General features: G+C 50.9%; 1 protein-coding gene across 3 annotated transcripts in view; it reads right to left on the bottom strand.

The window, feature by feature from the left end:
• Window positions 1-15,521, bottom strand: part of LOC119956502 (lethal(3)malignant brain tumor-like protein 2) — a 234,424-nt gene extending 218,903 nt beyond the window's left edge. The window contains exons 1-2 of one of the 3 annotated variants that reach the window (XM_038783779.1): window positions 15,368-15,521; window positions 3,405-3,630 (exon numbers count right to left, since the gene is read on the bottom strand). In XM_038783779.1, the coding sequence (XP_038639707.1) occupies window positions 3,405-3,618 (214 nt within the window). In that variant the 5' untranslated portion in view covers window positions 3,619-3,630; window positions 15,368-15,521. Of the gene's footprint in view, window positions 1-3,404; window positions 3,631-4,204; window positions 4,225-15,367 lie in introns of those variants that run through there. The other 2 variants (XM_038783780.1, XM_038783782.1) reach the window with 2 other exon arrangements.
• Between the last annotated feature and the right edge of the window lie 617 nt (window positions 15,522-16,138).

Raw genomic sequence — 16,138 nt, 5'->3', positions numbered from 1 at the left:
TAATCCCAACTCTTGGGGCTCAAGGGGCCAAGTGGTATTAGGTAGGGGGAGGGGGGGAAATCAGGGCACTGAATTAGCCCCAAGATTTCTATCGGATTCCTCCTTGAAGTTACACGACATTTCGGCCTTAACTACTGTGGTAGCGAAGTCCACAGATTCACCGCTCTCTGGGTGAAGAAATTTCTCCTCACCTCAGTCCGAAAAGGTTTACCCCTTACCCTCAAACTATGACCCCCGTAGTGTCCGGACTGCCCCACCATCGGGAACATTCTTTCTGCCTAATCCCGTTAGAATTTTCCAAGTTTCTACGAGATCCCCTCTCAGTCTTCAAAGCTGCACTGAATATAATTCTTCCCAACTTAGTCTCTCCTCATAGCTTGGGCCTTTGGATTATTAGTTCAGCAACGTGACTGCGACACCACTGTGGTGAATGTAATATATAGATGTATATATGTTAATTCACGCTGTCTTTGTAAGCGCAGTAGCGTTATCCTACCACTAGGGGGAGTAGCGCTGGGAGTACTCTGGAACTTGTACTGGGCTCCGCCCAGGACTCCTCCCCCTAGTGCAGCTGTATAAATACCCGGTGTCCAGAGTCAGCCTGAGTTCACTACGAGTTCATCGACAGGTAACAGGCTGGCTCTGAAGTAGGTCGATTAAAGCCTAGATTCACATCGGAAACACGTGTCTGGTGAATTGATGGTTCCACCAACCACCATTTCCCTCTTATTAAACAAATGCTGGAAAGCTTAAATAAAACCCTCCAAAAAAGCTAGGGGTGTACAGTACCTCAGTCAGCGCCAGTAAGAGAAAGTCGCGGTAACAATTCAAGTGTAGCCCTTCCTCTACGAGCAAGGCCCACAGAACACGTGCGTGAAAACGATCGGGCTATTTTACTGGCTTGGTTGCAAAATTCAGGTAGATATTTCTACTTCACCTCGCGAATATCTGCGGAGCTGGACTGTGCGAGGGGAAAAGAGGCTCCTTGAGTGAGTGGAATGGTGTTGCTATAGCAACCACTCTGGTTCGTCAACAATGTCAATTGGACAATATTGGGCTGAGGGGACAATTCGACCAGGTTTTGGAGACATCACTCAGTCCCCATTTAAAAGCCATGGAGTCCACCCATTTTTTGTTTTTTAAAACATACACACAATATTCTAACACGCTGACAGGCACGTCATCCAAATCTCCGGCTTTACTAAAACCTGCTCCACAGCGCCAGGGACCTGGGTTCAATTCGGGTCGCTGTCCGTGTGGAGTCTGCACGTTCTCCCCGTGTCTGCGTGGGTTCCCTCCGGGTGCCCCGGTTTCCTCCCACCGATGTACAGGTTAGGTGGATTGGCCGCGCTAAATTGCCCCTTCGAGGTCCAGGGATTTGCAGGTAGGGTATGTGGTTACAGGGGAAAGGAGGGGCAGTTGAGTGAGCGGATATGGGTGGAGTGCTCGTTCGAGGAGTCGGTGCAGACTCGATGGGCCGAATGGCCTCTTTCTGCACAGCAGGAATTCTATGAATCCCAATGAAGAAAGAGAGATGAACATCAGGACTACTATTTTTAAATGTATTCTTTAACGGGATATGGGGGCAGCAGGGTGGCGCCATGGGTTAGCACTGCTGCCTCACGGCGCCGAGGTCCCAGGTTCGATCCCGGCTCTGGGTCACAGTCCGTGTGGAGTTTGCACATTCTCCCTGTGTTTGCGTGGGTTTCGCCCCCACCACCCAAAGATGTGCAGGGTAGGTGGATTGGCCACGTTAATTGCCCCTTAATTGGAAAAAATGAATTGGGTACTCTAAATTTATTTATTTTATTTTTTTTTACAGGATATAGATAGCTAGATAGAGAAATACAGCACAGTACAGGCCCTTCGGCCCACGATGTTGCGCCGAACTTTTGTCCTAGGTTAATCGTATAATTTTGGACAATTTTTCATGGCCAATCCACCCAACCTGCACATCTTTGGACTGTGGGAGGAAACCGGAGCACCCGGAGGAAACCCACGCAGTCACGGGGAGGATGTGCAGACTCCACACAGACAGTGACCCAAGTCAAAATCGAACTTGGGACCCTGGAGCTGTGAAGCAATTGTGCTATCCACAATGCTACCGTGCTGCCCTTAAGAAATTAACCTACACTCCATTATTCTACCCTAATCCATGTACCTATCCAATAGCCGCTTGAAGGTCCCTAACTTTTCTGACTTTCACAGGTAGTGCATTCCATGCCCCCACTACTCTCTGGGTAAAGAACCTACCTCTGACATCCCCTCTATATCTTCCACCATTTATCTTAAATTTATGTCCCCTTGTAATGGTGTGTTCCACCCGGGGAAAAAGTCTCTGACTGTCTACTCTATCTATTCCCCTGATCATCTTATAAACCTCTATCAAGTCACCCCTCATCCTTCTCCGTTCCAATGAGAAAAGGCCTAGCACCCTCAACCTTTCCTCGTAAGACCTACTCTCCATTCCAGGCAACATCCTGGTAAATCTCCTTTGCACCTTTTCCAAAGCTTCCACATCCTTCCTAAAATGAGGTGACGTGATATGGAACGTGACTGGCATTTATTGCCCATCCCCTATTGCCCTTGGACAGGGACACTTGCTGGGCCATTCCAGAGGAGCAGTTAAGAGTGAACCACATTGCTACGAGTGTGGAGTCACATGTAGGCCAGACTGGGTAAGGACGGCAGATTTCCTTCCCTGAAGGACTTAAGGGTATCAAGTTCCAGATTTTTTTTTATTATTTGAATTTTAAATCCACCAACTTGGTGACGGGATCTGAACCCTTGTCCCCAGAGCCTCTGGATTGCTGGTCAAGTTCCATCGCCACTATCTTCCCTTGTTTTCGGATTCTACCATCCGAATAACTTCAACAACTTCCTGCTCCCATTTACAGCACTTACCGTCCCTCCTAATGTCATTGGATTCTCAAAGTTAAACAAGCTTCACCTCTCTTCCATTTCTTAGTCCTTAAGCACGGTAGCATTGTGCATAGCACAATCGCTTCACAGCTCCAGGGTCCCAGGTTCGATTCCGGCTTGGGTCACTGTCTGTGTGGAGTCTGCACGTCCTCCCCGTGTGTGCGTGGGTTTCCTCCGGGTGCTCCGGTTTCCTCCCACAGTCCAAAGATGTGCGGGTTAGGTGGATTGGCCATGCTAAATTGCCCTTAGTGTCCAAAATTGCCCTTAGTGTTGGGTGGGGTTACTGGAGTTATGGGGATAGGGTGGAGGTGTTGACCTTGGGTAGGGTGCTCTTTCTAGGAGCCGGTGCAGACTCGATGGGCCGAACGGCCTCCTTCTGCACTGTAAATTCTTTGAACTAACCGTCGTCGGCCACAATGAAGATTGCCGCCTTCCCCAACAACACTTCAAAAATGTAAAGATAAAAGAAACCCAAAACGTACCCATTCCAAGTTTTTCATCGATGGATTCGTCATCATCCATCGCTCCTAATATTGACCCCGACTCCACTTCCATCTGCTGACCACCTTCTTCATCTTCCATGTCATTACTCGATTCCTCGGTGAAGTTATCGTTGCTGCTGCTGCCGGGGTCCTCCGTGCTCTCATACCCATCAAACAGGCCGTAGTCATCATCCCCACCGCGTTTGAAGGACATTTCTAGAACATTCTGGAGATACAAAAATAAACACATTGATGAAAGCTTCCTCCCCCCCCCCCCCCCGCCCCCCGCCCCCCCCCCCCCCCCCCCCCCCACGTCGGCGAGGATTCAAAAGTCCACATGAAGTTGACCAAGTCCAATAGTGCAAGGAAACGTTGTAAATATATTCACAATTCCCCCCCCCCCCCCCAGCCAATGGTTGGTGGTCTAACCCCAGCCATCTCTCTGAGGTTGTGGCTGGGCGCATTGCGAAAAGGGTAACTTTCCTCACATTGCAATATGCCAGGGACTAAAAGGAGCCAAACGGAAAAATATTTTGCTTCTGCCTATCCGTTGCAAAACCTTTATCCAATGCTTTTGTTACCTATAGGCCCAACTGCTACAACATACCCCATGGAGGCCCTCACCTGGAATGAACATAAGAACATAAGAACTAGGAGCAGGAGTAGGCCATCTGGCCCCTCGAGCCTGCTCCGCCATTCAATTAGATCATGGCTGATCTTTTGTGGACTCAGCTCCACTTTCCGGCCCGAACACCATAACCCTTAATCCCTTTATTCTTCAAAAAACTATTCATCTTTACCTTAAAAACATGTAATGAAGGAGCCTCAACTGCTTCACTGGGCAAGGAATTCCATAGATTCACAACCCTTTGGGTGAAGAAGTTCCTCCTAAACTCAGTCCTAAATCTACTTCCCCTTATTTTGAGGCTATGCCCCCTAGTTCTGCTGTCACCCGCCAGTGGAAACAACCTGCCCGCATCTATCCTATCTACTCCCTTCATAATTTTAAATGTTTCTATAAGATCCCCCCTCATCCTTCTAAATTCCAACGAGTACAGTCCCAGTCTACTCAACCTCTCCTCGTAATCCAACCCCTTCAGCTCTGGGATTAACCTCGTGAATCTCCTCTGCACACCCTCCAGCGCCAGTACGTCCTTTCTCAAGTAAGGAGACCAAAACTGAACACAATACTCCAGGTGTGGCCGCACTAACACCTTATACAATTGCAACATAACCTCCCTAGTCTTAAACTCCATCCCTCTAGCAATGAAGGACAAAATTCCATTTGCCTTCTTAATCACCTGTTGCACTTGTAAACCAACCTTCTGTGACTCATGCACTAGCACACCCAAGTCTCTCTGCACAGCGGCATGCTTTAATATTTTATCGTTTAAATAATAATCCCGTTTGCTGTTATTCCTACCAAAATGGATAACTTCACATTTGTCAACATTGTATTCCATCTGCCAGACCCTAGCCCATTCACTTAACCTATCCAAATCCCTCTGCAGGGGCTTATCTTATGAAGAAAGGCTAACAGGTTGGGCCTGTACCCATTGGAGTTTTCGGAGAAGGAGGGGGGATTTTATTGAAACCTATCCTGAGGTCCCTTGAGAAGATGGCTACCCATTGGGTCTTTCCGATTGCGAGGGAGACTGCAACTACCGTTTAAGAGAGAGATGAGGAGAGGTTTTTGATATGTGGGATTCTGTCTCCCGCAGAGTGGCGGCAGGTCTGAGTCATTGAATATACTCAACGCTGAGTTGGACATATTTCTGATAGTAAAGGGAGTCAAAGGGGAGGTGTGGGTGTGTGGGTGTGCGGGGGTGTGGGTGGGTGTGTGGGTGTGTGTGTGTGTGTGTGTGTGTGTGTGTGTGGATGTGTGTGTGTGTGGGTGGGTGGGTAAAAAAAAATGGAGTCAAGACCACAACCAGGCAGCCATGATCTTAGCGAATGGCAGGGAAGACTTGAGGGGCTGAATGGCCTCCTCCTGTTCCCAAGGCGCTATGTTCCATTTAGCGAGCAGACCTCCTCTCGCTAAATTCTCGCTTTTATTTCCAAAGCCCTCCTCGGTCTCGGCCGTCGCCACCTTTGCCACCTCCTCCAGAATGACAACCATCCGGCCTTTCTACATTCCTCTAGTTCTGGCTTTTGCCACATCCACAATTTCCTCCATCCCAACAAAGCCTCAGCCCCAAACTCAAATCCCCTCCTCAACACCTCAGCCCCAAATCCCCTCCTCAACACCTCAGCCCCAAACTCCCTCCTCAACACCTCAGCCCCAAACTCCCTCCTCAACACCTCACGCCCCAAACTCCCTCAACACCTCAGCCCCAAACTCCCTCCTCAACACCTCAGCCCCAAACTCAAACTCCCTCCTCAACACCTCAGCCCCAAACTCAAATTCCCTCCTCAACACCTCAGCCCCAAACTCAAACTCCCTCCTCAACACCTCAGCCCCAAACTCCCTCCTCAACACCTCAGCCCCAAACTCCCTCCTCAACACCTCAGCCCCAAACTCAAATTCCCTCCTCAACACCTCAGCCCCAAACTCCCTCCTCAACACCTCAGCCCCAAACAAATTCCCTCCTCAACACCTCAGCCCCAAACTCAAATTCCCTCCTCAACACCTCAGCCCCAAACTCCCTCCTCAACACCTCAGCCCCAAACAAATTCCCTCCTCATCACCTCAGCCCCAATCTCAAATTCCCTCCTCAACACCTCAACCCCAAACTCCCTCCTCAACACCTCAGCCCCAAACTCAAATTCCCTCCTCAACACCTCAGCCCCAAACTCAAATTCCCTCCTCAACACCTCAGCCCCAATCTCAAATTCCCTCCTCAACGCCTCAGCCCCAATCTCAAATTCCCTCCTCAACACCTCAGCCCCAAACTCCCTCCTCAACACCTCAGCCCCAAACTCAAATTCCCTCCTCAACACCTCAGCCCCAAACTCAAATTCCCTCCTCAACACCTCAGGCCCCAAACTCCCTCCTCAACACCTCAGCCCCAAACTCAAATTCCCTCCTCAACACCTCAGCCCCAAACTCAAATTCCCTCCTCAACACCTCAGGCCCCAAACTCAAAGTCCCTCCTCAACACCTCAGCTCCAAACTCCCTCCTCAACACCTCAGTACCAAACTCAAATTCCCTCCTCAATACCTCAGCCCCAAACTCCCTCCTCAACACCTCACGCCCCAAACTCAAATTCCCTCCTCAACACCTCAGCCCCAAACTCCCTCCTCAACACCTCACGCCCCAAACTCAAACTCCCTCCTCAACACTTCAGCCCCAAACTCAAACTCCCTCCTCAACACCTCAGCCCCAAACTCAAACTCCCTCCTCAACACCTCAGCCCCAAACTCAAATTCCCTCAACACCTCAGCCCCAAACTCAAATTCCCTCCTCAACACCTCAGCCCCAAACTCAAATTCCCTCAACACCTCAGCCCCAAACTCAAACTCCCTCCTCAACACCTCAGCCCCAAACTCAAACTCCCTCCTCAACACCTCAGCCCCAAACTCAAATTCACTCAACACCTCAGCCCCAAACTCCCTCCTCAACACCTCAGCCCCAAACTCAAATTCACTCAACACCTCAGCCCCAAACTCAAATTCCCTCCTCAACACCTCAGCCCCAAACTCAAATTCCCTCCTCAACACCTCAGGCCCAAACTCAAATTCCCTCCTCAACACCTCACACCCCAAACTCAAATTCCCTCCTCAACACCTCAGCCCCAAACTCAAATTCCCTCCTCAACACCTCAGCCCCAAACTCAAATTCCCTCTCTAAACACCCCCACCTCCTTTAATACACTCCTTCAAACCCACCTTTTTGCCGTTTTAATACCTCTTTTGCGCTTCAGCGTCAACCTTTTGTTGGATCTGGTGGCCATCTTGTGAAAAAAACGTAACGTGAACTGTTGTTAGATAACTAAACGGAACAATTAAATATCAGAAAAACTGTTTTCAATGCCCGTTCTGTCTCTGGCAACAGACTGGGATTAACCCAGACTGTTTCCAACCTCTGACTCACATTTTGTTCTAAATTGAAAATACCCAAAAAAAATGTTTCCCCAATTAAGGGGCGTGGCCAATCCACCTACCCTGCACATTTTTTTGGGTTGTGGTGGTGGTGGGGGGGGGGGGGGGGGGGAGATGAGACCCCCATAGACACGGGGAGAATGTGCAAACTCCACACGGACAGAGCCGGGATACAACACGGGTCCTCGGTGCCGCGAGGCAGCAGTGCTAACCACTGCGCCACCGTGCCGCCCCTCCCAGTCTCACGTTTTACCCGAATATCAGCTTAACACATTCGCGTCATCACCAAGGACACCTAATCGCCCAACTTCACGCCGGAGTCCGCTCACCAGATGGCGAAACCCTCATTCGAGACTTTGGGGATAGTCAAGCCTAGGAGGCAACTCCCGGCTGGTCTCCCCTGGTCGCCCTCGCAAAGTCAAGGTCATCCAAACCCCCAAACTCCCCCCCACCCCCTTGGGTAGGACAAGCACCAAGTCCCATTCCCCTACCACCCCTGTGCACTCGGACCCACACTGGTTCCTGGCTGAGCAAGGTGTTGATTTTAAAATTGGAACCACTGTATTCAAATCCCTCCTCGCCCCCTCCCCGATCCCCTCCGAAGGTAGCTGCGCTCGTCCAATTCTAGTCCCTTCAGCGTTCCCAATCATAAACATTCCACCATCGGTGGCCATGCCTGGGTCCCACTTTCCCTCGCCTCTTTATAACCTGCCTCCTTGACTACGATTTTGATCATCTGACCCAACATGCGGCTCGATGTCACACTTTGTTTTTACAATATTCCCGTGAAGTGCCTTTGGACATTGAAGGGCGGCACGGCGGTTAGCACTGCTGCCTCATAGCGCCAGGATCCCAGGTTCGATTCCCGACTTGGGTCTGCGTGTGTTTCCTCCGGGTGCTCCGGTTTCCTCCCACAGTCCAAAGACGTGCGGGCGAGGTGGATTGGCCGTGATAAATTGCCTGTGTTTAGGGATGTGCAGGTTAAATGACGGGGTTACGGGTAAATGGTGGGTGGACCAGTGCAGACTCGATGGGCCGAATGGTCTCCTTCTGCACTGATTCTATGATTAAAGGTGCTACAATTTGCTTTTCTTCGTGGGCCAACTTAACTTATATTAAAACTAAGCTCATTTATTCTTCTTAAGGAGGAACTCGCATGGTAGCATGTTGGTTAGCATCAATGCTTCACAGCTCCAGGGTCCCAGGTTTGATTCCCGGCTGGGTCACTGTCTGTGTGGAGTCTGCACGTCCTCCCCCTGTGTGCGTGGGTTTCCTCCGGGTGCTCCGGTTTCCTCCCGCAGTCCAAAGATGTGAGTAGGGTGATCATGGCTCGGCACAACATTGAGGGCCGAAGGGCCTGTTCTGTGCTGTACTGTTCTATGTTCCATGTTCTAAATAGAAAGCTTCAATTAAACTCAAACTACAACACTCTGCGGCCGAACAAGCTGAATTCCCCTCCTCCTCAAAATTGCCCGTGGGGTTACTGGGTTATGGGGATAGGGTGGAGGTGTTGACCTTGGGTAGGGTGTTCTTTCCAAGAGCCGGTGCAATATATCGCCCCACAATGCCATCTGTGAGCAAGAAATTCTATCTTTATGTTTCTCACACAATAACAACTCGACTGGCTAACCGAGGGGCAGCTCAGCTGGGCCAACCATCCAATTGCCCATTCAACTGGGCCAACCATCCAATTGCCCATTCAACTGGGCCAACCATCCAATTGCCCATTCAACTGGGCCAACCATCCAATTGCCCATTCAACTGGGCCAATCGGTCCAATTGCCCATTCAACTGGGCCAACCATCCAATTGCCCATTCAACTGGGCCAATCGGTCCAATTGCCCATTCAACTGGGCCAACCATCCAATTGCCCATTCAACTGGGCCAATCGGTCCAATTGCCCATTCAACTGGGCCAACCATCCAATTGCCCATTCAACTGGGCCAACCATCCAATTGCCCATTCAACTGGGCCAATCGGTCCAATTGCCCATTCAACTGGGCCAATCGGTCCAATTGCCCATTCAACTGGGCCAATCGGTCCAATTGCCCATTCAACTGGGCCAACCATCCAATTGCCCATTCAACTGGCTGAACATGGCCAGTTTACAGATGGACATTGGCGTGTTTTGTCCATAGATCTCTGAAGGCAGAGGGCAGGTTAATCGGGGGGTGAAATAGGCATATGGGACACTTGCCTTTATCAATCGAGGCATTAATTACAAAAGCAGGGAGGTCATGTTGGAGTTGTACAGAACTTTGGTGAGGTCACAGTTGGAGAACTGTGAGCAATTCTGGTCACCACATTATAGGAGGGATGTGATTGGACTGGAGGGGGTGCAGAGGCCATTCACCAGGATGTTGCCTGGGATGGAACATTGAAGTTACGGAGAGAGGTTGGATAGACTTGGGTTGTTTTCGCTGGAGCAGAGAAGGCGGAGGGGTGACCTGATCGAGGTGGACAGGATTGTGAGGGGCAGAGGGGACGGTGTGGGCGGGTATGGAGGCGGCTTCATGTAAGGCACCAGTTTGAGGGCGTTGGTAACTGCGCCTTTGCCGTTCCCGCTGGCACGGTATTCCACCAGCCCCATGGTGGTGGAGGCCCTGAGAGTCTTGGGGCAATGGAGGAGACATGTGGGAGCAATGGGAGCATCGGTCTGGGCCCCAATCTGTGATAATCACCGGTTTGCCCCGGGAAGTATGGATGGGGGGTTTCGGGTATGGCGGAGAGCGAGGATTGAGAGGATGGGGAACTTGTTTATCGAGGGGACCTTTCTGAGTGTGAGGGCGCTGGAGGAGAAGTTTGGGTTGGCGAAGGGAAACAAATTTAGATACCTGCAGGTGCGAGATTTCCTTCAGGTAAACAGGTATCAACCTTCCCGCTCCTACCGCTAAGGGGGATTCAGGACAGGGTAGTTTCCAGAGGGTGGGTAGGAGAAGGGAGCGTCTCGGACATTTAGAAGGAGGCGGAGGAGACGCAGACCGAGGAGCTGAAGCGAAAGTGGGAAGAGGAGCTGGGGGGAGAGATAGAGGATGGTCTCTGGGCGGACATGTTGAGTCAACGCGACCACAACATGTGCCAGGCTCAGCCTGATACAGTTCATCGGGCCCACATGACAGTGTTCCCGGGTGAGCAGATTCTTTGGGGTGGAAGACTGGTGTGCAAAATGTGCGGGAGGACCAGCGAACCATGTCCACATGTACTGGACATGCCCGAAGCTTCGGGGATTTTGGCAGGGGTTTGTGGATGTCATGTCCACGGTATTCAAAACAAGGGCGGCATCGAGTCCAGAGGTGGCGATTTTCGGGGTGTCGGAAAATCCAGGAATCCAGGAGGAGAAAGAGGCAGACGTTCTGGCCTTTGCTTCCCTGGTAGCCCGGAGACGGATACTATTAGCATAGAGGGACTCAAAGCCCCCGAAGTCGGAGACCTGGCTATCGGACATGGCTAGCTTTCTCTGTTTGGAGAAAATCAAGTTCGCCTCGAGAGGGTCCCTGTTAGGGTTCACCCGGAGGTGGCAGTCGTTCATCGACTTCTTCGCGAAAAATCAATCATCGGCAGAAAGGGGGGGGTTAGTTTAGTTTAGAGTAGGGGGTTAATAAAGGTGGGGCCTGTAAGGTAGGGAGACGGCTTTTGCTCTATGTTTACAGTTTCATGTACATTGTTTATTTTGTTCTTGTTACTATACCAAAAATACCTCAATAAAATGTTTATTAAAAAAAAAAAGATTATGAGGGGCATAGACAGGGTGGATAGGGAGCAGCTGTTCCCCTTAGTTGAAGGGTCAGTTACGAGGGGGGACACAAGTTCACGGTGAGGGGCAGGAGGTTCAGGGGGGATTTGAGGGGAAACCTTTTTACCCAGAGGGTGGTGAGGGTCTGGAACGCGCTGCCTGGGAGGGGGGTGAGGGTCTGGAACGTGCTGCCTGGGAGGGGGGTGAGGGTCTGGAACGCGCTGCCTGGGAGGGGGGTAGAGGGCGGGTTGCCTCACATCCTTTAAAAAGTACCTGGATGGGCAATTGGCCCGACCCAACATTCCAGGCTAGTGCGGGACGGTAGCACAGTGGTTAGCACTGCTGCCTCACAATGCCAAGGACCCGGGTTCGATCCTCGCCCCAGGTCACTGTCCATTTGGAGTCTGCACACAACCCAAAGATGTGCAGGATAGGTGGATTGGCCACGCTAAATTGCCCCTTAATTGGAAAAAATGAAATGGGTACTCTAAATTTATATTTTTAAAAAACATTCCAGGCTGTAGGCCAAGTGCTGGCAAATGGGATTAGGTAGACAGGTCAGGTGTTTTTCATGCATCGGGGCAGATTTGATGGGCCGAAGGGTCTGCGGGCTGTATTATTCTGTGATTGACTGTTGGGCCTGCACTGGTGTTGTGGTCCTGGGAATTGAGGTACTGGAGAGGGCGCAGCAAAGGACAGGGGCTACGGACAAGTTGGATGTCAAGATTAGCCCCCAGCATGAGCTGAGGGGGTACTGGGAGGGATTTGCGGGGATCATGTCCCGGGTGCTAAAAACAAGGGTGGTGATGAGTCCAGGGCTGGCAATTTTTGGGGTTTCGGAAGACCCGGGCGTCCAGGGGGAGAAAGAGGCCAATGTTTTGGCCTTGGCTTCCCTGATAGCCCGGCGACGAATATTATTGGCGTGGAGGGACTCAAAGCCCCCGAAGACTGAGTTGTGGCTTGCGGACATGTCGAGTTTCCTGGGGATGGAAAAAATTAAGTTCGCCTTGAGGGGATCTGTGCAGGGGTTCGCCCGGAGGTGGCAACCATTTATTGACTTCTTTGCGGGAGAGTGAGCGTCAGCAGGGGGGTGGGGGGAGGGGGGGGGGGGTAGAGTAGAGTAGGAGGGGAAATATGGCGGGTAGTACCGGTGGAGGGGAGCGGGCTTGTGCAGTATGTTACGATTGAAGTATTGAAAGTACATGGATGTTTGCACATTTTTGCCTCCTTTCTGATGATGTCTGTAACTGTTTATAAAGCCAAAAACTACCTCAATAAAATTGTTTATTAAAAAAAAAAGATTAGCCCCCAGCAGAGGGCAGCACGGTGGCACAGTGGTTAGCACAGCTGCCTCACGGCGCCGAGGTCCCAGGTTCGATCCCGGCTCTGGGTCACTGTCCGTGTGGAGTTTGCACATTCTCCCCGTGTCTGCGTGGGTCTCACCCCCACAACCCAAACATGTGCAGGGTAGGGGGATTGGCCACGCTAAATTGCCCCTTAGTGTCCAAAGAGGTTAACTGCCAGGACAGTGAGGGGCGGCCGCCCAGTTAGCCGTTTCGGAGTGTCAGTGCAGACTCGATGGGCCGAATCGCCTCTCTTCTGCACGGTAGCATTCTAACCCGGTACTCATATCGGGAGGCCCTACCCTCTTCAACCAACTCCCAAAACACGGAGAGAATAAACATTGAACTCCTGGGACCAGGAAGCTGGTTTACGAGGCCGGTGCACTCGGCACCTTGTGGTCTGTCCGTGAGGCGAGGACAACTGACAACCACCATCAACCTCATTGAAGGAGGAGCAGGCTCGAAGGGCCAAACGGCCTCCTCCTGCTCCTATTTTCCATTGTTCCACGTTAAAAGACTTTGACTCACTTCAAAAGTTGCAATCCACTTTTCCCCAAAATAATCCTGCTGTGCAAACATTAACGTTCTTTTTAAAAGGTTTATTCAGGAGAGTGAGGGGTAACTGGATTGAAGTATAAAAGATCCTGAACAGTGTCGACAAAATGGACAAGGACAGAATGGTCGAGTCCAGGACGCTTTTAAAATTAAAGGGGTCGACCTTAAGACAGAGATTTTTTTTTTTTTTATAAATTTAGAGTACCCAATTATTTTTTCCAATTAAGGGGCAATTTAGCATGGCCAATTCACCTACCCTGCACATCTTTGGGTTGTGGGGGGTGAAACCCACGCAAACACAGGGAGCATGTGCAAACTCCACACGGACAGTGACCCAGGGCCGGGATTCGAACCCGGGTCCTCAGCGCCGTAGGCAGCAATGCTAACCACCGTGCCACCGTGCTGCCCCCCTTAAGACAGAGATGAGGAGAATTCTTTTCTCTCGAGGGTCGTGCAAGTTTGGAATTCTCAGAAGGCGGTGGAACAGGGTCAAAGAAGAACAAAGAACAAGTACAGCACAGGAACAGGCCCTTCGGCCCTCCAAGCCTGTGCCGACCATGCTGCATATTCCTTTTATATTATTGCAGATAAGATTCTCGTTCGACAAAGGTTACCGGGGGCAAAGGTGGAATTTTAAACACAGGGCAGCCATACTATAATCGTATAGAATGGCGGAACAGGATCGAGGGGCTGAAGGGTCGACTCTCACCTGTTTGCACATTCCCGACAAAGGCCCAGCATTAACTGCCCTGGAATGGAATGGCTCGCTCGGCCACTTCAGAGGGGCAGTTAAAAAAGTCAACCGCATCACTGGGAGTCTGGAGTCACATGTAGTCCAGGCTGGGTATGGACGGCAGATTTCCTTCATGAAAGAGGACATCAGTGAACCGGACGGCTTTTTACAACAAACCAAGATCGTTCAAACCAATTAGAACTTTGTGGCCCCATTACTGAGACTGACTTCCAAATCCCAGGAGAGGGCGAGACTTTGGACCCCTGTCCCCAGACACACTAATCCAGCCTAGCCCGCTGGATTACAGTGACATTGCCACAACACCACAATTTATCAAAGGTTTATCATAGAATCCCGACATGCAGGAGGCCATTCGGCCCATCGAGTCCGCACCGACCCTCCGAACGCACATCCCACCTTGACCCATTCCCAATTTAACACGGCCAATCCACCCGACCCGAACATCTTTGGGCAATCTCCCTTCTACATTACACTTATAAGCGGCACAGTGGTTAGCACTGCTGCCTCACAGCACTAGGGACCCGGGTTCAATTCCCACCTCGCGTCACAACAGGATTATTCGTACTTCTTCCCGTGTCTGTGTGGGTTTGCTCCCGCAGTCCAAAGATGTGCAGGCTAGTGGATCGGCATTGATTAATTCCCCCTGAGTGTCCAAAAAGGTTAGGGGGGGGGGGGGGGTTACTGGGACAGGGTCGGTTGTGAGTCTAAGGTAGGGTGTTCTTTGAGAGAGAGGGGGGGGTCAGTGCAAACTCGATGGGCTGAATGGCCTCCTTCTGCACGGTACTAACAGACGATGAATTGCTGCAATTATTGTGATGTGTTTCTGCCCATAGAACATAGAACATAGAACAGTACAGCACAGAACAGGCCCTTCGGCCCTCGATGTTGTGCCGAGCCATGATCACCCTACTCAAACCCACGTATCCACCCTATACCCGTAACCCAACAACCCCGCCCTTAACCTTACTTTTATTAGGACACTACGGGCAATTTAGCATGGCCAATCCACCTAACCCGCACATCTTTGGACTGTGGGAGGAAACCGGGGCACCCGGAGGAAACCCACGCAGACACGGGGAAGACGTGCAGACTCCGCACAGACAGTGACCCAGCCGGGAATCGAACCTGGGACCCTGGACCATGTTTCACAATTCTACACAAAACATCACAGAGGCACAGCAAATTATCCAGGGGGGGGTTTGAAGTAAATAAGACATGTTTTACAGCAGTTATTGACCAGACCTGTGTTAATGATTGAACTAAGGAGATAGATTAAACAGCAGCTGATAACATTGTTACAAAGGGAGACTGCCTTGTGCTGAACATGACAATGTAGCCCCCCCCCCCCCAGAACCATCATCCCTCTGCAACCAAACAATGTCTTAGCAACAATGTAGCCGTAGCTGGAAACAAACTAGCCACAAAAACAAGCATTCACCAACATAACCTGTGCAAACAGCAGTTTTAAATCATCTGTGAGCATTCAGCTCAGAAGTTAGACAACACCTTTTGGGGGAAAAAACACACAATACTCACAACCCACTTTATTCCCCTCCCTTTATCTTTGTGCAACTTGCAGCCCCGGATTCAAGAACACATTGCAAACTGTTCTGCCATCTTAGGGAAGGCCTTTGTGAGTGGAGGAGGCCTCACACACACACTCCTCTTTGGCCAATGCAGAGAGGGAGTACAGGATGGGGAAGGTGCTGCTGGGGCTGTGATGTACTCTGGGAGATGTAGTCCCTGCAGGTGAATGGAGAACTGCCAATTGCAGCTTCTCCTTCCAATTGGATCATTCAGCCAGGCTGGGAATGTGATTCACAAACAGATTTAAGCATCCAGAATGTTTGCATATCATGCCCCACATTATAGGAAGGATGTGATCGCACTGGAGGGGGTGCAGAGGAGATTCACCAGGATGTTGCCTGGGATGGAACATTGAAGTTACGGAGAGAGGTTGGATAGACTTGGGTTGTTTTCTCTGGAGCGGAGAAGACTGAGGGGTGACCTGATTGAGGTGCACAAGATGATCATGGACAGGGTGGATGGGGAGTAGCTGTTCCCCTCAGTTGAAGGGTCAGTTACGAGGGGACACAAGTTCAAAGCGAGGGGTGGCGGATTTAGGGGGGGGATTTCATAGAATTTACAGTGCCATTCGGCCCATCGAGTCTGCACCGGCTCTTGGAAAGAGCACCCTACCCAAGGTACACACCTCCACCCTATCCCCATAGCCTAGTAACCCCACCCAACACTAAGGGCAACTTTGGACACTAAGGGCAATTTATCACGGCCAATCCACCTAACCCG

The sequence above is a fragment of the Scyliorhinus canicula genome, chromosome 23 (assembly GCF_902713615.1).
Source record: "Scyliorhinus canicula chromosome 23, sScyCan1.1, whole genome shotgun sequence".
Lineage (NCBI taxonomy): Eukaryota > Metazoa > Chordata > Chondrichthyes > Carcharhiniformes > Scyliorhinidae > Scyliorhinus > Scyliorhinus canicula.
The sequence above is the reverse complement of the archived record's forward strand: the minus strand, read 5'-3'. Positions and strand labels throughout refer to the sequence as shown.